We start from the raw sequence: 27,682 nt of genomic DNA on the forward strand, positions 1-27,682 counted from the left end.
CTCTTTTTCTGAAACACACTTAAATACTTTATGCACAGTGTTCATAGTTTTAACTTCATAGTCACAGCAAAACAACGTCCCAAAATTGTATAATTCTTAAGCAAGTATATCTTGGGTGCAAAAAAACCACAAAATGATATCCCTAATAGATGCACGTTGTTATGATAATGTACTTTTAAAGTTCATAGATGCATATAAAGAACTTCAAATATGTGTTGCTCAAAGTCTTCAGATGGGAAAGCAAAACATTCCTGATTGCTAAAATGTTGATTTTTTCCGCATATTTTTGGCTTTTTTATATGCACAGAGGGAACCAGCGAGACCTAGTATAGCCAGCAAGCATAGGACAAATAGAACATAAAGAGCTATTTCAGCTTCAGATGAAGTCAAGTCCAGTCCCAAAAATGGCACTTTCTTTATATTTTCCGGTCCTGTTGGGCTTGTAAGTGGCAGATTGCTAGTAGTAGCTGTTGAGCTTGTAAGTGGCAGATTACTAGTAGCAGCTGTTGAGCTTGTAAGTGGCAGAGCAGTGTTTGTAACTGGTGGTTTAGTAATATCTAGAAAGGTAAAGTAATGTAAGATTTGTAAACTGGTACATCCAAGTATGCTGCCTAAAAATTGCCCTAGTAGCTTTCAAACATCTCAAACCAACCTCAAGTAGAGAAGATCGTTACTGTCAGTGGCATATATAGGGGGACAAGACCCATTGGGTTTGATTCATAGTTGTAAAAATGAAAATTCCTGTATTCTAGCTTCAATCCCTGAGGTTATTCTCTTGAGTATTCCTCTTGGGGATGCTCCAAAATCAAAGACAAATAGATGCAGATTAATTTGCTTTGGCATTTTTACAGAGATGCCTATTAAGCTGTTCCTTTCAGCATCACATGGCAGTATTTCGTATCAATACTAACTGACGATTACATTGCAATTTCCTCCTGAAAATATCAATCTCGGGGTTTTTTCTACCATATAGAATTGTGTCCAGACTGGTACAATTATTACAGTTAAAAAATAGTAATACTTTTAAAATTTAAATTAAACTTAAAAGCCTTTAAAGCTGGTCCTTTTCTGCTTCTAATATACCTACCTTCAGGCTGTGGTTCCAGACACAAATGAGGTCCATTAGCTGGATCTGGAAAGCCGTTACAGCGGATAATAGATGAGTAATATTTTGAAGACTCTTTTGGTATTCTAGTTAGATTGGGGTCTGTGTAGTTGGTGTAATACAGGCCAAATTTTTCAGAGAAGCCGACGGCCCATTCAAAATTGTCCATCAAAGTCCAAACCGTGTAACCTCGGAGATCAACACCATCAAATGCAACTCCTGTTATATATATAAAAAACAGGGATGGGGACAGATTCTTACAGTGGTTTTATGCAAGTTTAATTGCAAACTCATACATAATGCGGACTCCTGAATAATTTGGGTTGCAGCCTCTCTCTAGGCATCTGGACTCTTTCAAAACTTCCTTTTGAAGGAGTAAGCACAGAAGGAAATCCTAGAGCCAAGCACATAGAGTGAGTAACCTTAAGCTTAATGCAAAGTGTATTGAAAAAAATAGCTCTTAAGATTAAACACTATGCACTTTTAAATTTTTTATTATTGCGCGCGCACACGCACACACGAACATACCCTGATCCTTTCCCCTTCTATTTTCCCCGTAATAACCCTGTGAGGCGAGTTAAGCTCTAAAAGAATGACTGGCCCAAAATCAATCAGTTGGTTTTCATTCCTAAAATGAGACTAGAACTCTCAGTCTCCTGGTTTCTTGGCCTGCACCTTAACCATCTTTACTACTACTCCAAACTGGCTTTCAATATTTCCAGTAAGGATAGCCGAATATAGACATTGAATAAATGGTTACCATTTTGCAGGGACGTGCGTTCAGGGGAGGCAGGGGAGGCAGAGCCGCACCGCTCTCATCATGAAAATTAAAAAAAAAGGGAAAAGGGAAAAGGCACTGAGGAGCCTTCTGCACACGTGGTCGGGAATGGGAGCGCTCCGTGGTCCCCTTCATGTTGACTCAGGAGTCAGGAAGGAGGGGAATGGGACCACGTGTGCAGGAGGCTCCTCTAGCCTCAGCCTCCCTCCTGCGCACGTCCCATTCCCCGCCTTCCTAAGTCAACATGAAGGGGACCGCGGAGCGTGAGCACGCTCCGTGGTCCCCTTCATGTTGACTTAGGAAGGCGGGGAATGGGACGTGCGCAGGAGGGAGGCTGGAGGGATCGCGGAGGAGGGATCGCGTAGCGTGAGCCGTGGTCCCGCAGAGCGCGCTCCGCGGTCCCCTTCATGTTGACTCAGGAGTCAGGAAGGAGGGGAATTCCCCTCCTTCCTGACTCCTGAGTCAACATGAAGGGCACCGCAGCTCACGCTGATGACGTCACCAGCCTCACCAGCCGTAAAGCTCACCGCACGTCACTGCCATTTTGCTGTTTTCATGTTTTTATTAGAGAGAGATTGATTATATATTAGAGGTAGTTGATCATTAGCCTCTTCCTTCCTTTAGTAAAACAAAGCCATCAACCTCAAATGATCCACTAGTTTCAATTAGTTCCTTTTCCAGAAAAATCTCCATTCTAGTAGCCCTAATAAAGTCTTAGCCTCCTTATTTATATATTTTAACTTATTTTTAATATTGTTAACATTACAAATGCTAATCTGTTCTTGCTAATATTTTTAGAGTTTTTTCTCTACATACCATGCACAACATTTAACACACACACAAAGCTTTAAAAAATAATAAATAGCAATTACTAAAATAGCTTGTTTCACTGCTACACAGTTAGCAGAATAACTAAATCTGCAATTGGGATTAAATGTTCAAAAACTCTGGAAATTTTGCACCATATCATTCACCACAGTCCTTCACAGAGTTAGAATTTATTTTCTCACTTCTGTACTCAAAACCCATCTCCATACCAGTAAAAGTCCTTTTTCCATTTCATGCATTCATTGGAAAATTAGTTAAATGCTCACTCTTTCATGGAAAATAGAGATGGTAGAAGGATTAATTGGATTTGGAGACCACTTTTGGAAGGAAAACCACATACCTTTTAATGCTTCGTTGATGTAACTCTTTAAATAATGTGTGCGCCAGGTATCATTCAAGCCTCCATCTATACGTTCAGAAATTCCGTTCTCAGTCACATAAATAGGTGGATTATTGTATTCTTCTTTGATCCATTTTAAGACCCTTCTGAAGCCAAATGGAGTCACTTTCAACCAAAAGGAGCCAGAACCAAGCCAGCTCTGGTCTACTATGGAAGCAACACCTCTGTCAAAGCAAACATAAACATATGGGCTCTTTGGTGCTATCTGTGCTTGGTTGCTTTCTTGCAGACATCTCATTACCCACCTAGGTAACAACATCAGTGCTAGAAGGGTATGGCTTTACTCTCTCTATATATATATGCAAGTGGCTTGCTCTGTCAGTGTTGGTGGAAGTACATTTGATAGTTCCTTGATTAGGCTGTTTATTGTTAGCTTGTTTGACTGAGTTGGTTAATTGCTTCATTGGGGTATTGTTTCGTTTTTATTGGTATAATGTTAATCTTGGTGTTATCTTTGCTCATCTGGGTTTTGATTGCTAGTGTTTTGGTCTTTTTATTTTTGTTTTGTTTTTTAATTATCTCTTTTGAATAGTATGCAGATGTTGTTTATCACTATGGGGTAAACAATGTAGAGATAAACAAGTTATTTGGTTTTGAACTCAGATTTTATGGCTTCTAAAAACCTACAATTTTTGAGTTTTATATGTAAGACTATTTTCAAGAAACTATTGTTGAAATAATCCATAGTTTCAAAGCATTGGCTTTCAATTTTATGCTCCAATGATTTAGTGGTGGCCTGCAAGGATACTATAAATGGCCCAGAGGGGAGGACCAAATAAAAATGAATAACCAGAAAAATGGCCAAAATCTTATGAGATGATATAAGATTTTGACATTCTCTTAAAATCTTATGAGATTTTGGCTTTGACTGTGATCTGCAAAAATACTGGTGTCCCTGCAATAAAACAAAAGTTTGGAATTGCTGGCTTAGTTTGAATGTACATAGTGTTAAGAACATTTTATGTACTTGCACTTTTTAAAAAGGTTAATGTTCCAGTGATTCCCCAGATAACAGCATCTGCATATTGATCACTTAGGGCTTAGGCAATGAGATGCATAGCAAAAGTGAGGACACAGACAACTGTAATTATAAGAAGTTGGGCTACTTATGCACTAGGATTTCATTTAAGGACCTATTTGACAGAAAAGATACCCATTTACAGACATGCTAGAAGCACTAGTGGTATCCACACAATTTATTTTATACTCGACAAACAATATACATGTGCACCAAATATCAATTCGGAACAGTTTCTGGCTCTTCGAGAACCAGCCATCTACATGGTCTTATGGAAAGTTTAGATTTTTCTGCAGCAGAGACCAGCATATAAGCTTGTGCCTGTAACATGTGATGTATAAGTTGCTTCAAAATGGCAATAGCATAGCATTTAGGCTTATCTACTATCCTATAGTGCAGTGATGGCTAACCTTTTTGTTGTTGGGTGGCAAAAATGTGAGCACGCATACACGATAGTGTGTGCGCGTGCCTGCACCGATAATGCAAAGTGTGCCCCTAAATATGCATACATGCACAGCACCCCCCATGCTCCCCCCCCCCACGTGCGCCGCACTGCTCATCTCCAAGCTGAGCTTGGTATTTCTTCTGGGGGCGGGGGGGCAGGGAAGACTGTTTTTGCCCTCGGCAGCCACCGCTACCGGTTTACCCAAACCAAAGAGAACTGGCTGAATGCCACCTCTGATTCTAACCTCTGTGCCACCAGGGCTCTCAAAACATGGGAAGATTCTCATTTTACCGAATAACAATGTAATGGTAAATTTTACTGAACAATCACAAAATCCAGTAATTTCATCCTCAAACACGGCTAACTTTGTATTTCATTTTTATTAGGATTACTTAAATGGTGCATAATTTAACGCAATATAAAATCATGCTTGCAGCTTACCTATCCGCATCGTAGGAGGTTATAATAGCAGGAAAATTTAAATTGGATGCTAGGATTGTGGTGTAATAATTCAAGCCAAAATAGTCATATGTGCCTTTAATTCTTTGCTTTTCACTTTCAGTAAATTCAGGGAGCCTGCATCACATATAACACAAACATACATGGAAATAGATAGATTTCTACGTGATACGTTTATTACAAAGGAATGGCAATGTTACATATTACTATATCAGCTGGGCTCTGTAATTTATAATGTAGCATAAATTCCGATGTAGACAGTTATCGCAAAAGGGCAAAAGCATGGCATGAAAACTGACCTTTTACCAAGAGCATAAGAACAGTGCATGTTCTTAGATAATTCAGAATCTGGTCCGAACATATCCAGCTTCATAACTGGAACCAGGAATTGAGTTGCTTTACTGCTGGTTTGGTTGTAGCACAGGGGTGTCAAACTCAAGGCCCACAGGGCCACCCTGGAAATAGCAAAGGACTGGCCTGCGGTGCCTCTGGCAGTTAAAATAGGGCGTGGGGGGGGACGTATGTGGGCCCCTGCATCCCATTTTCGGCCTGGAAAACCTCCTGCAACACTCCGCCAGCCAAAATGGGGCAGGGGGGCGAGCGCGACCTCCCCATGCCCCATTTTTGGCCTGGACGGCCTCCTGCAGCATTCTGCCAGCCAAAATGGGGCCTGAGGGGGACACATGCCCCCCTCCCACATCCCATTTTGGCTGGCAGAGTGGTGCAGGAGGCCGTCCAGGTGAAAAACGGGGTGCAGGGGGGCTGCGCCTGCCCCCTCATGCCCAATTTTGGTTGGCAGAGTGCTGCAGGAGGCGTCTGTCCCATCCCCCCCACCCGGCCTGGCACAAGGAGAACTACAGTGCTGATCTGGCCCTCAAAGAAATCCAGTTTGACACCCCTGTTGTAGCAGAAATGAACACTAGCCTTCTCTTGAACTTCTGTAGTTTCATAAATTTCATAAGCATTTAGTATCTATGGAGATTTTCAGACATCCGGGTCATGGTTGTCTCACAGGTGCTTTTCCAAAGGCAACTGGACTATGTTTGTTTTCTTTCTTTTCTTCCTTTCTTCCTTTTTTCTTTTTCTTCCTTCCTCAAGGAAAAAAACATAAGTCCATTTGCCCTTTGAAAAAACACCATTGAGAGGAGCATATAAATGTTTCCACTGGCAAAAATCCTCTACTCCCATGATTTCATTTCATCTCCCCTCATCCCACCTCCCAGCATCTTTCTCCTCTTGTCCTTCATAGTTTTTTGAAGTCACCAGAAAAAAAGATGACAGTGGGTTGAGGGAGCTGGTCTGAGTGTTCCAAGGAGTTTGCCAGCAGACTCCTCACCACCATTTAAAAACATTCAAAAAGCTCTGAAGAAACACCAACCATCAGGGCCCTCCAGTTCCCATACGGTTGCTGAGATAATTGGTCATCATAAGACTTTCATTTTTAACAGCTGGCACTTGGATTCCCTTTTTTCTTCTGTCTCCCATTCCTTTTCCTTTTGTGACATAAGGCAGTGGAGAGCGATGGCTTATTCAATGATTTTTTAAATCCCGAGAACGATTCTGCATTAGCGAATCACTTACCGTGAAATTCCAGAACTTCTTTCTTGTATCCTCTTTTTCATCAGATCACTATAATCGCCAGTTTTGAAAATAGGATGAGCAAACCAACCAGCAAAAAACTGTGGTGGGACATCACAAGAAATAAAAAATTACACACACCTTAACCAACTTATTTGTGAAAGAGCAGCTCCTCAAACCTCGTTCCCCAGACACTTGTTGAGTCTCCACATTGTAACCTTGATGTAGCCCCTTGGTAGTTACAGCTGCCCACTTGTCTTCCAAGGACACCTTGTTGGTGTCCTTCTAGCCTTAATCTCTGAGGGTGTCAGAGCTCCAATAACCTATACCCATGATAGCAAACCTATGGCACAGGTGGCACGCAGAGCCCTCTCTGCGGGCGCGCCAGCCGTCACCCAGCTCAGCTCCACCATGCATGCACGCATGCCTCCCGCCAGCCAACTAATTTTCGAGTCTCTGCTGCACATGCGGGAGATGTGCACACATTTGTGGGGGGTAGGGGAAGTGCGGGGGTGCAGCATACCCCCACACCCCATTTTTTGTTTCAGGCGACTTCAGTGAAGCCTGCTAGGCCCAAAAAGGAACATGATGGGGTGCGCCCCCCCTCTGTGGCCCATTTTTAGTCTCAGGAGGCTGCAGGGAGGTCTGCTAGGGTGAAAACAGGGTGCAGTAGGATCACTCACTTGCGTGGGGGGTGTTGCATGCATGCGCAGGGGTGAGGGGAGCTTGGGGGTCATGCACACATGCATGGGGTCACATTGCATTATGGGTGTGGACACGAACGTGCACACTGTCGCTCACGTGCATGCGATTTCAGCACGCGAGGAGAAAAAGGTTAGCCACCCCTGACCTATACTCTCCATCTGCTGAATACAGTGCAAAAATAGTACTAGTAGATATAGTTACAGCTAGAACAACAACTCCTACCCACATAGCATTGAGGTGTGTGATTAAAAGCATCAGACCTTCCCTCTTTAGAAATAAAACATCATCTACCAGGTTTTTTTTAAGTATCCCCAAATATTGCACATTTATTAGATTTCATACTACCGGTACCAGTGACGTGCGGTGAGGTTTATGGCTGGTGAGGCACTGACGTCATCAAATGATCATCATGAAGGGAGGACTGCGACAACTTTGTCCCCGCCACCGTGATCCTGGGGTATTTTGCTTGCACGCTTGCAAAGATCAAAGTTGTTACAGTCCTCCCTTTTTTAGAGGCTTTTTTAAGGCTCACCTCAGCACTCGCCTTTTCCCTTTTACATTTTTTTTCTTTTCATGAGAGCAGTGAGGCTCTGCCTTCCCTGCCTCCCCTGACCGCACATCACTGACTGGTACCTTTCATTTAGGAGCTCAAGGCAGTGTGTATAGTAGTCCCCCCTTCCCCCCCACTTCTTCAACAACCTATGAGGTCGGTTGGGCTCAGTGGTGGATTCCGGATCCTGTTCCAACAGGTACGGTTGGAACGGGCCCAGCATCGCCCACATGGAAGCGCGTGGCACACACATGCATTGTACCTGCCTGCGACACCTCCGCAAGCCTCTGCGATGCTCCAGCTGCTTGGCGGAGTGTCGCGCAGGTGCCATATGCGCCATGTGCGTGCGTGGAAGCGCCAAAGGCTTAAAGGACAAGTAAGGAGCTTGGGCGGGCAGGTGGGCCCTCTGGAGCACCATACCGGAACGGTACCCGGTGTTCCGGACAGGCTCCGATACACCCATACCGGGGCGTACCACCTGCAACCCACCACTGGTTGGGCTACGAGAGGAGAACTGCCTCAAATGTATCCTGTGAATCTCCGTAGCTGAGGGCAAATTCATATCCAAACCTCCCCATTCCAAGTCCAACAATTTAACCATTGCAGCCCAAGTAATAATATAAGCATGAAGCTCTTAAGGTTCTTGATTCCCTTTCCGACAATGCTTTCTTAAAAAGGCATGAATTTAATAAGGCAAAGAGTAGGTATGAATGTCTGCTCATTAGACTATGTTTCCCTCCCCAAGGAATGCACTAGGTTCCACTTCTAAGTGTGACACTGAAAGGCACGTATATGAACAGATGTACCCTAAAGCACAGCCGCTTTGAATTATTTATAAAGATAATAAAGATGGGATAAAAATAAATGTTGCACATTTCAGCTATTCATAATCTTAACCAGCCTATTCCAAGTAAACCACCTTCTAGATTTATGAATATAAGGTTGCAGTATTTCTATAATAGCACAATTATTCTGAATCATGTTGGAAAAATATGAGCTGGTCTTATTTCCTAGAATTTTATGTCTGCATGCTGCCATGTAACTCTTGTTTTAAAACTGGAGTAAGCAAGGATTAACATACAGGAGGGCATGTTCCATCTAGGAAGACACAAGACATGATTAATTGTTGTTCTCTCCTCATACTTGAAGACTGAAGCTCATTGTGCACTATTTTATATCTCAGGGATATTTACCTTTTTCCATAATCCAAATACAGATTAGATACTAATACCTATTGAATACCCAAACTATGTTTCTCTTGATTTTATTTAATAGAAGAATACATACTCTTTGGCTTTAAAACCAAGCAAAACTATAGATCTTATTGGGAGTACATGATAGAGTTTACATTGTGGTGTCCAATCTGGGCAACTTTAAGACCTGTGGATTTCAACTCCCAGAATTTTGGGTGTTGAATTCCACAAGTTTTAAATTTGCCAAAGCTGGACATCCTCATGATTTATATCATTATTTAACTTATGAAATGGTGGACCTTCTCAACATTGTCTCCTGATTACCGATAGCTTGTATCTCAGCTGCTCCTTAGCTAATATAATTTGTCATCAAACCAGATGGAAGCTGTGGTCCAGTAACAACTGAGGAAGGGGGGGGATTCTCATTGTTACAGATATTGTATTACCTGAATGTATCTCTCAGCAGCCTCATAATCCTCCTGTTTGTGAGGGTTCTTTGGTTCGGCCCACTCGATACTGATGGAAAGTGAGATCAACCCTTTTTGTCTGGGACGGTAGGTTTCATTGTAGAGATGCCACACTTCTGCATGTGCCTTGATCAAATTGTGTCCCACAATGTAAGGGGCACGACCAGGTCTCCCAGATATGCCTGAGAAAACAGGGACATGGGAATGGTTAACTCTGCAGCTATAGGAGTACCAATAGTTATATTTCAACCGTAGATTTTAATCTATTTGCTTTTCTGCAAGGAGATAACCTCTTAAAATGTGGTTTTTTCTTCTTCTTTCAGAATGTTATACTTAAGTGGTGGCAGAGGTCCATTTTACTGCTTTGATTATTGTAGCACCGACATAAAGATAATAAATTTAAAGGAGATCCTAAAGAAATAATTCCCTTGTTCAAGAAAATAAATAAAATTATAATTAAACATTATACATATTATATCACACTTTATTTCTGACATGTATATCAGTGCTGGGATTCAAAAACTTTTAGTACCAGTTCGGTGGCTTGTTGGGCGTGGTGTGGCTTGGTGGGCATGGCTTAGTGGGCATGGCAGGGGAAGGATACTGTAAAATCTCCATTCCTTCCCAACTCCAAGTGGAGGTCACTGCAAAATCCCCATTCCTTCCCAATCAGCTGGGACTCAGGAGGCAGAGAATAGATGGGGTGGGGCCAGTCAGAGTTGGTATTTACCAGCTCTCCGAACTACCAGTTCTCCACAACTGGTCAGAACCTGCTGAATACCACCTCTGATGTACATCAGTTTCTGGCCTGTGTGAATCCCAACTCTGTGGTTAACTAAAAACTCTAAGCTGAAGCTTTTCCGCAACTCATTTACACAATTACACATCTGTCTTAAAGCCATACTTCCCTATGCCCCAATATCAGTTATATAAGTTGCTGAGAATTACTTGTGTTTGCTTAAAGAACAGCAAACTTCCAAATACATGCAGTTGAAGTTTACCACGGCCCATTGGCTTAAGAGGAAGAACTAGAAAAATTTGAATAGGCTTGGCAGCATAGCTGCACCAGACCTGGCCTAAGATAAGAAGTGAGTAAAGACTTAGATATGTCTTATAACGATTTCTTCCATGCTCTGTTCTTCCTGTAGATATCTCTTGGATAATGTTTCCTGTGACTTTCTCAGACATTCTAACAAGATTGACTAACAGACCCAAGAGACAATGCAGAACTTGTTCATCTAAGAAGAGATTTGCTATTCGGTTTTTCCAAAGCTCTTAGCTCCATTAATGTCTTCTATTAATTACTTCTGTTCCTTATGTTCTGTTTAGAAGAGTCAGGAATACTGGGTTAAGGGTAAGGAACCCGTGAATCCCTCACAATTGGTCCTGACAACTGAAGTGGCTGAAATGTATAATTCAGCAACACTTGAAAAAGGCTAAAGCAGGGGTGTCAAACTCAAGACCCAGGGAGGCAGATCCGGCCCAGGGGGTGCTTAGATGGGCCACCCCATGGGCCACCCTGGAAAGAGCGAAGGACCAACCTGGGGTGTATTTGCCAGCAAAAAGGAAGCTTGTGAGGGTCATGCACAGCCCTCCCAAGTTCTGTTTTTGCTGGCAGTGGATTGCAGGACACCATCGCAACCGAAAATGGAGCTTGGGAGCCCATTTTCAATGGCAGAGCACTCGGGCCACCACAGGTAACCCTCTAACATGAGTGACATCATGTTAGCCATGCCCACTCTGGCCACACACCCCACATTCCCCCAGAAGTCAAATACAACCCTGAGCGGCCCTCAATGAAATCGAGTTTGACACCCCTGACCTAAAGGCTACTTTTATATTACATTAATGTAATCTTGGAATTTTAAGTTCTCTATTAATTGCAAAACTATCTTTTCCTAGTTAACAGAGATTTTAATAATCAACAATACCCTCCTGTTTTTCTAAAGTATTCCTCCTACAAACAAGGATTGGTAAAAGACCTTACCTGGTGCAGACACTCCATAACCATGACCAAGGTTGGAAATGACGTAAGGCTCATTTAAAGTTATCCAGAATTTCACCTTGTCTCCCAATCTTTGAAAAACGAGGTCTGCGTAATCTTTAAATTTTGGAATGATGGTCTCGTTTTCCCACCCTCCAATGTTCTGGAGGGCCTGAGGAAGATCCCAGTGGTACAAGGTTATCTAGAATTTAAGACATGCATTTACAAAAGTCTATCATTATTATTTTTGTTCAATTAACCAGTTATCTGTGTAGTGGCAAGCTGTAAAATATTAAACTATTCTACAAAACCACAGCCAAGTCATGGGGTGAAAATATATAATATTCAAGTCATGATTATGTGATTAAAATTCAGATGCTTGGCAACTGGTTCATACTTATGACTGTTGCTGTGTTCTAGGGTTATATTGTCCCCTTTTGTGACCTTCTGACAAGCAAAGTCAACGGAGAAGCCAGATTCACTTAACAACCGGGTTACTAACTTATCAACCGCAGTGATTCACTCAACAACTGTGGCAAGAAAGGTAATAAAATAGGGGGAAATTCACTTAACAAATGTCTCACTTAACAACAGAAATTTTGGGCTCAATTGAGGAGCTCCTGTACCTAGTTCTTCTGAGTATTGTACAACCAACCTTGACTATAGGTAGTCTTCAACTTACTACCATATGTTTCATGACTGACTGAAGAAAATGACCTACATCTGGTCCTCACAGTTATAACGGTTGCAGCATCTCCATAATTACACGATCAAAATTTGGGTGTTTTGGCAACTGGCATATATTTACAATGATTGCAACGTCCTAGAATCACCTGATTACCATTTTTGACCTTTCCAGCTGGCTTCCGACAACCAAAGTCAATGGGAGAAGCCAGAGTCACTTAATGGCCATATCATTCACTTAACAACTGCAGTGATTCTCTGACAACTATGGCAAAAAGAGGCCATAATTCTGGGCACAATTCCCTTAACAACCACTTTTCTTAGCAATGGAGATTCTGGTCCCAATTATGGTCGTAAGTCAAGGACTACATATATATAACAAATCATCTCATTGTAAACCTGAAAGATGACATCTTATTCCGTCTTACAAACATATGCTGTAGCACAGGGGTCTCCAACCTTGGCAACTTTAAGCCTGGCAGACTTCAACTCCCAGAATTATCCAGCTGGGGACCCCTGCTGTAGTAGATTGTAAGGAATCTCACGCTGTTTATTTTACCTGAGGTTGGATATTTGCTGCAAGAAGTGCATCCACAAGTCTTTCATAGTACTTCAGGCCAGCTTCATTGATATGCTTGGTGGTGCCATCTGGGAGAATGCGAGGCCAGGAGATTGAAAAACGATAATGGGTCACCTTGATATCTTTCAGAGCAGCCACGTCTGCCTCTATTTTGTGGTAGCTGTCACAAGCGACATCTCCGTTATCATCGCTGTCGATTTTCAAAGGCGTGTGAGCAAACTGGTCCCAAATACTGAGGCCTTTCCCATCTTCTCTCCAAGCTCCTTCAATCTTTAACAAAAGATAAGTTATTTATTTTAGGTTTTTACGACTTAGATCACGTTGGCTCTCACTTCAATGACTCACTGCTAAGTACAAAATTAGCAATATGATTATATTGACTAGAAGAAAAAGAGAGACAGTTTAAGAACTGGCAATGTCACATTTCCCTTCCTCCCACTTTTTTTTCTGGAGTTTGAATACATTTGCCAAAGGAGGAATTCCTGTTAATCTTATAAACTTTGTCTGGTCTAATAAACATGTTTCTTTATTATGGGATTTGAATTATCATTAAAGTGGTAGCTCGCCATCATCAAGATAAATACTAATTTAGAAAAAAGAATAGTTCAGACATCCTAGAACCGACATACAGTTGCACCAATTGCCACCTGGGAGAAGCCAATTTCTAGCATGTAGTCCATGGATTTCTCAACCAGTCCCACTCTCAGTGAATGGATTCTGAAGTTCCCCAGCACAACAAGATGGGTAATCCAATCCTTGTCAAGTTATCAAATCCAGCAGCTCAGATGCTGGCCAATGTGTTGGGTGATAAACAAGCAGTACCACTAGCAAAGGAGAGCATCTGATCTGAAGAGGATTATTGCTCTACTCTGGCCCTTCCTTAAACTATTAGCTTTTGAAACAGGGATATTGCCAAATTAGGATACAGTTATACATACGGGCTCTTTTGCACTTCCTTTCCACATAGCAGAGGATTAAGGCCTTATTATAACAAAATTTGGCATTTAGTGATAATAACAGCCTGATTCCAAGTCTCCCAGCAACCTGGCATCCAAAAAATGCAAGCAAATCTTGAAAATAACTATATCAGGGGTGTCAAACTCACAGCGTCATGTTGTTGTCACGTGACATATAGCTTTTTCCCCTTCACTGAACTGGGGATGGGCATGGCCAATGTGTAATGCATCCTGCCTGCAGGCCGCGAGTTTGACACCCTGGTCTATATTGCTCTCTGCCAATCTCATTTCTTTGCCATTCTCTCCAGTTCCTCTTCACTCTTCCGACCCCAGGCTGTAATCTCCCAAGCTTTCCCCCCACCCCAAGCCCTCTCCATGGTAGTCTAGTTGGTGAATCCCCTAATTTTCCACTACCACCACTTCATACAGGAATTCTAACTGTCTATCCAGTGGCTATTCGGGCCAGATCTAACAAATCTCCCAACAATTTCCACAATGTTCTTCATAAAGTTCAATATCAAGGCATGTTTCTTTTTATAACCTGATATGCTGCTGTGGCCACACTCCAATAGAAGTTCTTGGGAAATTCTCCATAAAGGAACTCATCGTCTTCTGAGAGCGGGAATCCGTTGTTACGTATGATTTCTGAATAATATATAGCAGACTCCTTAGGAGTTCTAGGCCTGTTTGGATTTTCAAAATCAACCTGGTGTAGGCCAAATTTTGGCTCGTAACCGTGCAGCCATTCAAAATTATCCATAAGTGACCAAGCCGAAAACCCTCGAAGATTTACTCCATCCAGTTTGTAGGCTAAAAAAACAGGAAATCAAAAGACTGTTTTTGTGTTGGATATTACTGTAATGCTGAAAAAGAAAGTTAAGTTAAGAAACAAGGAAAAGACTTGATGATTTGCTCCTGTTGACCTATGTGTAAGTGTAAGTAGCAATCTTGGGAATAGCTGGAAGTAAATTGTCCTTCAGCCTACAGTCTTCTGTACATTTCATGGATTTATTCCCAGATTTCAAGATCCATGACATTATGAATACAAATGCAGCAGGGGTGCGTTCCGGCAGGCACTACTGCCGATTCACTCATGTGCCGCTGTGCGCATGTGCACACCTGATGCATGCTGAGCATGCATGCGCAGTGCAATTAAAATTGCAAAAATTTAAAAACAAGATGGTGGCACCTATGGTGCTGCCCGGAGAACTGGTTGGGCGGCATGGCAGGCATGCCAGTTCCAACCGGTTCCAGTGACCCAGGCTGCCAAACCACAACCGGTTCGGCTGAACCGGTCCGAACCGATAGGATCCCACCATTGAAATGCAGCCTTTCTGAACTTGGTTCTTCAGACCTGCTGAATCTACAACACTCTGAACTGCTGGCCGGAACTTCTGTTGGACAAGGCTACAATCGTACATGGTTTTCTCTGAACTCTGAAGAAATAACTTCATTTGCAGGAGGCAAAATCTCATAGAATACATGAGAAATTTTCTCTTAGAAAGCATTACTAACCCTCAGTGGTCATTCCAGAAAACAATGATTTTTCAGATGTAAAAAGTAATTGAAAAGTTAATTAAGACTTACTGCCTTTAAAATGATGACGGATACAACCCTGTATACTTTTATTCTGAATTCCTACATGGTCAACAGCATTTACTGTCAGGGATGCATGCTTAGGTTTGCATGCTTGATTTAATTAACTTTAAATGTAGTCATTCTTAATTTGTATTTTTATCTAATAGCGCACTCCAAAGAATATTTTGCCAGTGCTGAATCCCACTGAGCGCTCCCTTTCAACATTATTTAAAGCTTGGATTAGTTTAGTTGAGTAATAAGATGACTACAAGCAACGTGTCAAATTTGGCTTTACTTTTGGCTTAGGTTTTTCTAATAAAATAAAATAAAATCGATAACCTCGCATAAAGCAAAGCAAAGCAACCTCTAGTCTAGATTTAAAGGAAATGCCTCTCAGTTTGCATTAATTGCTCGGAAGAGGCGAAACGTGAGCTGAATTAGTGCACAGTACTCAAGATTCCCTCTTGGGACATAGATGTTCCATGACTAGTCATCTTGCCCACCAGATGGTCAGGAGGCCCATGATAAGTCTAAACTTTCCAAGGAGGTCCAGTAATCACTGAACCCAAAAACGTATCCATGCTTCCTATCTGGTGCCTACAAGCATACATCAAATTGCTATTATTAAAGCATCATAAAGAGTCAATGGAAGTTGGGCAGCATATACATTTAATAAATTATTATTATTATTTTCATTACCTTTCAAAGCTTCATCAATGTGGGTTTTATAATAAAATATCCTTTTGGTATCATCAACGTCTGACTTAGCTTTTATTCCGATTCCATTCTCGGTAATGTAAATAGGTAGATTGTTGTACTCCTCTTTGATCCAGTTGAGGAGCCTCCGGAGCCCCCATGGCACAGCTGGCATATTTGCCAGGGCTGTGGTTGGCCACGAAAAATCTCTCTCCAGGGCTCGTTCTTGGTCAGTTTCATAAGAAAATGGTTTCAACTTGGTGGTTTTGTGCTGTATAAAGCTGGCAGTATAATAGTTTAAGCAGAAGACATCTGCTGTGCCCCGGATAAATTGTTTCTCTTCTTCAGTGAGAACTGGAAGGCGGGAGATGGGCAGTTTCTGTAAATCAGTCCTGTTTCCTACTGTCCATTTCATGGCACTTGGATAATCACCGTTTTTAAAAATTGGATGTGCAAACCATCCTGCAGTGAACTGGAGGAACCGATCCGCTGCTTCTACATTGCGGGAATTTTTCCGTGTCTTCGGTTCAACCCAGTCAATGTTGAGACTTATAGAAATTACACCTTCCTGGCTTTTCCTATACTTCTGGTCATATGTATGATATACCGTGGCATGAGCCTTCAGTATTGTATGACCAACCTTATAGAGGGCTTCTCCTGGTTTGTCTTCTACATTTGGAGGATGGACTCCTGTGTCATAGCCAAACCATGAAATTATGACAGGTTCATTGAAAGTAATCCAGAACTTAACCCTATCTCCAAACGTCTGAAAACAGAAGTCAGCATAACTATTGAACAGTTCAATCAGATCAGAGTTTTCCCACCCACCAATATCTTGGAGAGCTTGAGGCAGATCCCAGTGATATAAAGTGACCATTGGTGTAATATTTGCAGCCAGTAAACCATTGATCAATCGGTTGTAATAATCAACCCCATGACTATTTATAGATTGGTTTCTGCCATCTGGAAAAATTCGAGACCATGAGAAGGAGAAGTGGTAACTGTTCACCTTTAAGGCTCTCAATAAATAAAGATCTTCATCTACTTTATTGTAGCTGTCACAAGCTATATCTCCAGTGTTATTGTTCTTAATTTTTCCCGGCGTATGAGTAAAGTTATCCCATATGCTAGGTCCTTTCCCATCTGCATTCCAGCCTCCTTCAATTTGATAGGCCGAAGTGGAAACGCCCCACAGAAAATCTTCCGGGAAAGTGTCATAAAAATACATGTCTCTTTCAAAATTAGTCTGATCAGAAAACTTTTCCCAAACTATCTTTGCCTTTGATGGGACTTCAGATGCTGACAAATTAGGCAACCTTGAGAACATGGAAAAATCCTTTCTGAATGGCTGGATATGTTTTATCAGGCTTGCATTAGGAAACCCATTATTTTCAATCACAGAAGAGAAGAAATATGCAGATTTCCTTGGCGTCCTTTGTCTATTGGCATCTTCAAAATTCACATTATGGAGGCCAAATTTTTGACTATAGCCTGACATGCCTTCGAAGCCATCCATCAATGATCGGGCAATATACGCCCGAACATTCACACCATCTTCCTTTACAGCTGTTGAATAAAGAACAAATAATTTGTTTAGATTTTCATTCAATCCTATAAAATACACAGAATGACCAAAAATGCATTCTTCTGTCATCTATACAAAATGATGTGAATCTGTGCAGGCCACACATGGTCTCTCAGTAGAATCAGAGCCTATCAGATATGAAATATCAGGTCCACATATGAAAGTCCAATTCAACTGAGTTACTGCACAGAAATCTTTTAGTAAGTAACAGCACCTGCTTGGAGTTAGATAAGGGTCCATAGAATTCAAGGAGGGCTGATCTTAGTTCACTTGTGGCTACATAAAGATTCTAAACTGATACCTCTTTTAACTCCATCTCCAGGTTCTGCCACTCCTTCCCCTACAGAACCAAAAGTATATTCAATTTTATTTAGCTTGAAATGCAACTACTCATCTGTTAAAAGCTATACTTTGGCATAGGGTTTTGGCAAAATTTCTGGTCATGCTGTAGTGACCAGATGACAGGGATACTTCTTTAATCAAGGACTTCATTGCAAGGGGCCAGGTGTTCCAGCATTACCCATCAAGCTTCACTGAGCCTTTCTGTCACTCATAAGACTATGCATGAGAAAAGGCCCTTGATTGTATCAATTGATTGGATTATCAGTGATGGCTGCCAATCCTTTGTGCTACCTGAAGCTCAGTAGTGGACCCCAAGCCAGTGCCACCCATCTTTCATGGTTTGGTATGAGAAGGCAAACAATAGATTTGTATCAGGGGTGGGTCGGGTTTACTGACGGTTTGTTTGTGCGCACTCATGCACAGTTCAATTAAAATTGTTCTGGCATGTGCAGAACTTAAAAACAAGATGGTGCCACAGATGGTGCCGACTGGAGAACCGGTTCGGGGATGTGGCAGGCCTGGGTTGTTGCCGGTTCCAGTGACTCCCACCGCCATAACACTACCGGTTCGGCTGAACCGGGCCAAACCGATAGGACCCACCTCTGATTTGTATGTTTTAAGCCAGGATAAATAACAAGCCAATATGAAGCCTTGAAGGAATGCTTCTCTCTGGCATTGCTCTAGGAAGTGAAGTAGACTCTCCATTTATGGACAATGGGTTTAGAACGTCATCAAACTGGTTATTTCACTAGCCTGGGACAATCTTCTGAGCAGAAGACATTTCCACCAAGGTGTAAAAGTCAAGTAAGGTACCCAGCCTTGATGCTTTCAATTGGAGGCAATGAGGCACTCTCTTGAAGAAGTGTTTAAAATCAAGCAGTGTTTAAAACCAAGTCACTCTAGAAAGTGAAGTTTAGTTGAGTAATAATACTCCTTGGCAGTTTTATAGGAAAAGCCTTTGCAACTGGAGTCACACTCTGCATGTGTTTTAATGATTTGGCTCCTGAAAGCATGGGAGATATGAAGTGACATGCAATCATTTTTATGCGGGTTTTGAGAGTATGCGAAGTTGATCAAAACAGAATAGGTGTGGTAAACCTAGCACCTAAAACGATTACATTGTCAATGGGTTTCAGCAGAATGTAAGGGACCGCATGTCTTCCCTGATCTTTGGGTTGGTTAGAAAGACATGCAAATTTTACCTATCAGGCCAATACAGATAAACAATACACGGGACACTAACAACTTAGCATCTGGTGAAAGAGCCAAATATTCACCAAACTTTCAGACGCTCGACATGAAAACCTTTTGTACCTTTTAAGGCCTCATTGATATAGAGACGATAGTAATCCAGCCTTGCGGTATCATTAATCAAATCGGCTCCATCATCAATAGGTGCACCGTTTGCCGCGATGTAAATGGGGATACTGGTCTTTGTATATTCTTCAGACACAAATTGTAGCAATCTCCTCAATCCCCAGGGCACAACGTACAACCAAGGTGCCGCTGTCGTCGGCCAAGAAGGATCCACATCCCAGGAAAAGCCCCCAATGGTCTCATAATCTGAATTACAGGTTTGATTATCCAAAACACCAACAAGTCTAGAAGTATAATGAGAAAGGCCAAAGAAATCAGCTGTTCCTTGCACCATTTTCTTCTCCTCGCTGCTGAATGTGGGGAGCTCGGCAATGTCGACAGAGCACTGCTTAATTGTCTCCTCAATCTGGGTTTTCAGGATCTCTGGATAATCCCCATTAATAAATATTGGGTGAGCAAACCAACCCAACATGAATTGCAAGTAACGCTCGGCTGCTTTCAAATCCTGGGGAGATCCGGGATTTCGGGGCTCTGCCCAATCAGAGTTCAACACTATGCCAACCTTCCCTTGCTGTTGGGGACGATAGTGCGTGTCGTAAACATGCCAGGTTCGAGCATGTGCCTTGAGGATGATATGAGCAACCTGTTGGAAAACAGAAAAATACAATAAATTCAGTTAGACATTACTCCACTGAATACTTTGTTCGAAGTTACAAATTCAGATGCTAGTATCTCTGACAAGAAGGAATACAAAAGAGTGCTCATCCAGGTGATATTATATCAGCTGGTTCTAATGTTCAACTATTCAGGCTCCTGATTTAGGCTTGGCTAACCATACTCTGAGAAGGAAAATCTAAGGATTTTTCTCAGCTCATTTTTTAGGGCTTCAGCACAGATACAGGACCCTTCATAGCAAGCACGTGGGTTACAATAGGCCAAACCGGGTTTAAGAGTTTGGCCCTTTCCATTCCAGAGATATTTGAAGGGTTCTGTGGGTTTTCTGGGGATGATGAAAGAGAAGTTGGCACCATGTGCAACCTATCACTCACTGGTTGCCCCCTTCTCTCTCAAATACTTGGCAGTCTTCATGATTTGGATTTCTCATTCTTCTTTTCAAATTGTTAACTAGGTAATGTATATTAATTCAAGCCTCAGATTAAGTAGCTACCTTTTGTCCTTTAAACTTTAAGTTAGGGCACATTTTATTGCTTCTGGTACCTTATAGGATGCTATCCCTGGACTGATGATTCCTGGAGGGTGCTGCCCTGTACCATAGCCAGCATAGCTAATGACCCAGGGTTCATGGAAGGTAATCCAGAGTTTGACACGATCTCCAAAAGTGGCAAAGCAGAAAGCTGCATAGTTCACAAAAGCGTCGGCGATGCTTTCATTCTGCCAACCACCAAAGTCCTGCAGCACTTGAGGAAGGTCCCAGTGGAACAAGGTCACCATGGGTTCAATGCCAGAATCCAGCAAGTTGTCAATGAGCTTGTTGTAGTAATTTACTCCTTGAGGGTTCAGGCTGCTGTTGTCCCCATTGGCAAAAATCCTAGGCCATGAGATAGAAAATTTGTAGATCTTGGGGTGAAGGCCTCTGAGCAGATAAATATCATAGTCGGCCTTGCGGTAACTATCACAGGCAACATCGGCGGTTTGATTCTTATAGATTTGGTCTTGATGTCCATATCGATCCCAGATACTCTCACCTTTCCCATCTTCTGCCCAGGCTCCTTCAACATGAAAGGATGCTGTTGATGTACCCCAGAGAAAACCACTGGGAAATGTATCTGCCAAAAAGGAGTCTCTTTCCAGCTCAGTTTGGTTAGCAAATCTTTCCCAAATCTTTTGATAGTTTGAAAGCAGAGCCTTAGGTCGTGCAGAGTCTTCCTTCTGCTTTGGTTGAGTAGCTGGATCCTTGTGGGAGCTTTAAAAAATGTGACTATATCAATAACTGCACTTTGGATAATGACTCATTCAAATGAATTCATTCAAATTAAATTTTGGCAAGTAATTTCCAAATACAGATTATGTTATGCAAAAGTGGTGTGAAAACCATCATATTTGTTGGGAGAATCACCCAGGGCTTAGAATAAGAACAATATTTAGTGTGTAGATTTTCATAAAACCCACCATGAATAAAGATATTCAAAGCAAATGTTGAATTGGTGTTGTGATACCTCAATGCAAACGCTGCCCTTTTGTACATGCGTCATGACATTACATCCATGTACGCAAGAGGTGGGATTTGTGCCCAACAGTATGATGCACGTTGGTCATTCTGATGAGTAGTTTAGATTTGTTTGTATAAATCAGAATAAAATGTAGAAAGTCTGCTGGCCCAATGAGGTACCTCTTGGTAAGAGAGATGTTTATATTATAAAGTTCAAACCATATTGGCTAATATTTTGTCTGCATGTGGGAATGTGTTCACGTCCATCATGGGTGGGTTTCTGCCAGCATTACTACCGGTTTGGTGTGCGGGTGATTTTGCGCATGCGCATGAGCGAAGGTCTGTGCATGCATAGAACATTTAAAAAGGTCAAAAAAAGATGTAGCGGCGACCAGGGAACTGGTTTGAGGGCGTGACGAGCATGCCATCTCTACTGGTTTGGAGACCCAGTCGCCACTTCCACTACCGGTTCCACCGAAATAGTGTGAACTGGTAGTAACCCACCTCTAACATGCATGTGTATATGTACTGTATGTATATGTGTCTGCATCTGAATCTGAAGACCTCCAAAGTTTTTGATCTTCAGCTCCAAGCAGGGGATTTCTCAAGCTAATACAAAATATATTTTTGATTTACTGCAATGGCATTATTTAAGTGCTGACCAAAATGCTTACACTTACCAAATATTTATTATAAAAGAAGCATATAAGGACTGTCGGAAAGAACATGCACTTTATTTATTTAATCACACAAAAAGAAAACAATTAATATTTCATACCTCGCTTTTGGAATGGCTAAGTTCTCTAAGAAGTAGCTCACATCGTAGCCTTTCACCTGTGCTTCGGCTTCATGTATGGTTGGAAAACAGAGAACAGAATCAATGCAATAAATAGATAAGCAAGAATAAGTAAGAACTTTCAGTTTGATTACTGTCCCATCTTAGGCATATCAGCTCTTTACAAGAGAGGTCTAAAAGATTCTGCTAAGTGCAATATCCTCCATCACACTCAAGAGAAACTCATTAATTTGCAGCTCGTATAACAAGGTTATCCTCTAATGTGATGTCATTGCTCTCAACCACAAGCACTCATTTGATTTTCCCCCTTCCCATAGAAATAAGTAGTATTCCCATGTGCAGTAGTACAGGAGGAAAATGGCTATATTTTTCTTGCTTCCTAATGCATATAAGTCTAAGGTACACAAAAGCACCACTTATCCTTCGCACACAAGAAACATACCACTGAAAATGGAAGCCATTGTTGCAGGTAGGTTTTCTTCAACAGAAGAACATCCAGAGAAGTTTAGAGTAAAGAGTAGAACGTCCTTATCATGTATGAGATGCTGAAATGTAAACATTAAGTTGTGACATGTGTTAGTCTTAAGTGAAAGTCAAGATCATCCTGGAGAAAATCTGTGTGGGTGCTAGGAATTGAATGACTTGTCAATCAATCAACCAAATCTTACTTAAGGTTGAATTACTCCCTGTAAAAAAAGCAACATTGCTTTTCCTAAGAGGTGTAGAAAGATTTGATAAGTGCTGGTGATTGACCTAAGCACAGTACACAAAATTATCTGCTATAACGTGCTACCTGTAAATGACTACTTTAACTTCAACTGCAATAATACACGGGCAAACAATAGATACAAACTCAAAGTTAACCACTCCAAACTCGATTGCAGAAAATGCAACTTCAGCAATAGAGTGGTCAATGCCTGGAACACTCTACCTGACTCCATTGTTAGTTCCTCAACCCCCATATCTTTAACATTAAACTGTCCATCATGGACCTCACACATTTCCTAAGAGATCTCTAAAGGGGCGTGCATAAGCACACCACCGTGCCTATCCCTCTCCTACTGTCCCCATTGATATGTACTCATTTTATGTGTTCATTGCCATGTTATATTTATTTATAGCCATCTATTTGTACCAATCTCATGCGAAAATGTCCACGTCTGTACTAATACCTGTTACCTTGTACATGTTGACAAAAATAAATAAATAAATAAACAAATAAGATAAAATGTATGAATAAAACTCTCCATCAACATCCTTCCTCAACCTGAGTTTTCTTGCTATGTTTGCCTTCCCAGTTAGACCAAGGGCAATATTAAAGACTCATTCTCATACATGCTTAAGGAAATAGCTAGTCTAAAATGAAACGGATATTGATCAAAAGGAAAGATTTGGAGGGTAGAATATTAGAACATACATACTGGATTTATTACCCAGTTAGATGAAGGCTGCAGTTTTCTATTCAGTTGAGCAAACCCAATAAATATTCTTTTTTTGCAAATAAATACATAGAAAACTGAGTGGTGTGCAAGGTTCAGGCAAATTTTGTGGCTTGTTTCTAAGTGAACATTCTGTAAAATTAGTTGCAGTGTATCCGCTTTGGAGAGGAACAGACAGCTTAGCACCAAATTGCACTCAAATTACTGTATTTTTCAGAGTATAAGATGCACATTTTTCCCTCAAAAAAGAGGGTGAAAATCTGGGTACGTCTTATACACTGAATACATCATTTTTGGCCTCCTGAAACCCCGTTCCCTTCGCAAAAATGGACGTGCAAAGGGTTTGGGAAGCCTGCAAAGTGCTCCTGGGAGCTGGGAAGGGCAAAAACGAGAAAAAAACGGGCTGTTTTTTGCCCGTTTTTGCCTGCCCAGCCCTCAGGAGCACTTTGCAGGCCTCTCAAACTCTGCATGCCCCATTTTCACGAAAAATGGGGTGTGCAGAGGGTTTGGGAGGCTTGCAGAGCGCAAAAACATTTTTAAAAAATTTACCTCTTCAAAATCTTGGTGTGTCTTATACTCCGGTGCGTCTTATAGTCTGAAAAATATGGTAATTCAGGGGAACTTATTTAAGGTTTCCCCAGGCGGGCAATGTATCCCACCCAGACGTGTTCGATTTACAGAACCTTTGGAGAGAGGTTGATAGTTCAACCCATCTGAAAAGCACTGAATTGAGGAAGGCTGATCTAGAGTTTGCATTAATATCACCACGGCCGTTCAAGAGAAAGTTTGCAGAATACCACAAAGTAAATTGGTGCAATTGATCTGAATTACCTTGATTTCACTGAGCATCTTTTCAATACTTGCTTCGGTCTTACAGTTGTACCATAGGCTGAGAGACAGAAAATCTATAGAGGCCTAAAATGAAACAGAACCTTGTTATGGAGAGGCCATAAATATCTGCAACCATTTCTGCAGTTATACCTCTCGAAGAACCTTCATCAGGATAACCAGGGATATTTGCCAAGGGAGGCAAATGCCACAGGATCAAAATGGGAGGCATGGCTAGGCCCGTTTTTTACATGCGTGGTTCATGTGATACACATAGATTTTGACGCTGTTGACTGTTGATTCACACCTCCCCCCTCAATGCTCCTTTTATATTATATTTTGAAACTAGGTTTATTTTTAAAACACCCATTTATACCCTGATGGCCGGTCTGAAGGAAAATAACAGCATTATACAAAGAGAACGAATTATGAAGCAGAATTATTTTAGCACTGTGATGCCTGATTTTCAGATTTTAAAGATGGATTAGCTACTCTTGCATGCTAATGCAAATCTAAGAAAAATCCATAACCCCTGAAATTGCACAGAACACAAAATCTCAAAGATCTATTCCCACTTTACATCCTCCAAATGTAAAGATGAAAAAGATATACTGCAAAAGCAGAGAAATAACCATTTGCAAACTTGAATAAAATATATCCAAGTTATGTATGCATACACAAAGTACAACAGCAAACAGGTACATTTTCTTCTAAAGCATAGGATATTAACTTTATTTTATTTATTAACTTGAAGACCTTTGCCTTTTTTTTTCAACAAAAAAAAATGGAAGCATTATTTAAATGCTTAAATCATTCAATGCAATTCAATGCAATTGAGTGACAAGAACACAAAGATTTGCCATTAGGTCAAATTCGCGTCGTCACAGTGTCGTCACATGATGTATTGTGACTTCCTCCCCCCTTTGCTAAACCGGGTGTGGGCGTGGCCAGTGCATGACACATCCAGCCTGCAGGCCGCGAGTTTGACACCCCTGTTCTAGGAAGACATCCCAGAACAAGCGAGGGAAGAGAACTCTATGGACACAAATACAATACCACCAGCAATCAAGTCCCTTTTTAAGGGGGACTTTAGTTTGTCAGGAAGGTACACAGAGGTTGCACTATGGTGTGGCTATGCTGAATCTAGCTGTAGGCCTAGGCACCTCCTAATACATGGGTGTCAAACTCACAGTGTCACATTGCTGTCACAAGACGTTTGCAATGTTTCCTCCCTTCATGGTGCCGGGGTGGGCGTGGCCTGTGCATGTCGCATCCAGCCCATGGGCTGCCAGTTTGACACCCCCGATCCTAACATTATTCCTATGGGGTATAATTTTCAGCTGTGAAGACAGTGATCACTTGCAGTTCCCCATGGAGACCAAAAAAGCACATGCATTCAGTTGGATAACTCATTGATGATTTCCATATGCCTTATGGAAGACAATAACTGCAAAAATAAAATAAAAAATCAGAGGATCACTTCTGAAGATATTCTGAGAATATTAAAGTCTTCTTGGATTCATCTGATCCAATATCTTGCTTCCTAAAATAGTTCACCTGAAGATTTAGGGAAATCGCTCAGTTAACTTGAATGGAAAAGTCCTCTTCTACACCCCCCCCCCCCATGGCCAGACTTCAAAGTTTGGTATTCCCATAGTGTCATTATAACTAATGGCCATTTCATGGCCTTATTTCTATAAATGTGTCATATTCCCTTTTGAGATTAGCTAGGCTACTGGCCATGTTAACTAATTGCTAGAATTCCATAAAGACAACAGGTACAGTACAAAATGTTTTGTGCTATATTCTTTTTCAGCTTGCTAGGATCTGGACAATCTCAAACAGGCTACAAGAACTGCTTCATTAAACTGCTAATGGGCTGCGTTTGCTTTGGGAAATTCTGTGTCAGGTGTTTTGCACGTTAGAATTCTTTTTTTTTTCTGGCTACAGGTTGGAGGCTAATCTGATTGCAAGAAAATTAAACACATTACCCAAACTGAAGATATGAATGATTTTGGAAGAACCAGCTGATTATCAATAAAGTCCAAGGGAATGAATATTTTTCCATCTGAAAATTAGGGAAAAAGTACATTGTTAAAAGAATCCAAGGAGAAAAATGTATGGAAAGAAAGAACTAATATTTAAGTAGTTAGGAGTCTTCAGGTAAGTCTTGAGCACTAGCGGATGGATGGATAGTTGGATGAATGAATGAGTAGAGAACTAGTGAAGTATTCAAAAACAAGCAGAATGTGTGTTTTCGTCTATGCCTGTAGGGTATAGGGAATAGGATAGGAAATGGGAAGACCCGCTTGGCTTTGATGGATTTGAGATTATGGGAAAAAACAAGCATCTTATATTTAAGAAAGGCATGATAAAGTCAGGAATTCAACTGAATTAAGATTGATAAATTTCTCTTTGAAATGTTTACCCTTTAAGATTACCCTGCTAGTCTTAAAACACCACTTTGTGATACTTCCTAAAACATGTGGCATTACCTCACTAGAGCACTGCGCTCTTTATTCTATAGGATCCCATCTCTAAAATTTGTGTTGTCCAAAATTCATTGTTTCATTTATTCATACTTACCTTTAAACGAGTGTTTTTCATGGTAGATTTTGTAAGCTTTTTGATGTGCTGAAACTAGCATTTGGAGAGGATCCTCAAGAGGTAATTCCTTGATATTTTCAGGCAAATGGCTGAAAGTGATCCAGGTGCCCACTGATTCACCAAAAGTCCTAAATGAAAAGTCTGCATATTCAGCAAAAAGATTGGCAAAAGTGGTAGATCTAAGCCGGAAGCCTAAAGATTTTGGAAAACCATGTTGATGCAGAATCAAAACTGGCTGAAGATCAGCAGATTTGAGAGTTCGGAGAAGTTGTTGGTAGCATCCCACGGTTCTCTTGTTGGGCTTCTGAGCCTCCATTTCTGGCAGGATACGAGACCATGGCAAGGCCACCTTAAAATGTGTCACACCTTTTGCACGGAGCTTGGCAAAGTGTGATGACAAAGAAGTGAGTGACCGTTGATGGCAAAGACAATCTAGCTGAGCCTCTACAGAATAAAGCGTAGGTTCTCTCATACATCTACTTTCCAAATTTAATGAATTCATTAACTCAACGGAAAGAGGACCTGCGATGAAAATACGCCCTTGACCAGGGCCAAATTTCCAGTCTTCTCCAAAGCAAAAAAAAGGAGAGAGAA

General features: G+C 41.4%; 1 protein-coding gene across 1 annotated transcript; it reads right to left on the reverse strand.

Annotated features, from left to right (window-relative positions):
- Positions 1–258: 258 nt before the first annotated feature.
- Positions 259–27,560, reverse strand: LCT (lactase; the record flags this gene model as incomplete). Its single annotated transcript, XM_081954979.1, has 14 exons — positions 259–557; positions 1,088–1,324; positions 3,052–3,275; positions 5,016–5,150; positions 6,615–6,712; positions 9,506–9,708; positions 11,514–11,712; positions 12,754–13,044; positions 14,272–14,540; positions 16,008–17,570; positions 19,246–19,891; positions 20,467–21,172; positions 22,197–22,263; positions 27,068–27,560. The coding sequence occupies 14 exons, from the start codon at positions 27,558–27,560 to the stop codon at positions 259–261; spliced, it is 5,430 nt and encodes a 1,809-aa protein (XP_081811105.1).
- Between the last annotated feature and the right edge of the window lie 122 nt (positions 27,561–27,682).

This window comes from Natrix helvetica, assembly GCF_964273705.1.
Source record: "Natrix helvetica genome assembly, chromosome: 1".
Taxonomy (NCBI): Eukaryota; Metazoa; Chordata; class Lepidosauria; order Squamata; family Natricidae; genus Natrix; species Natrix helvetica.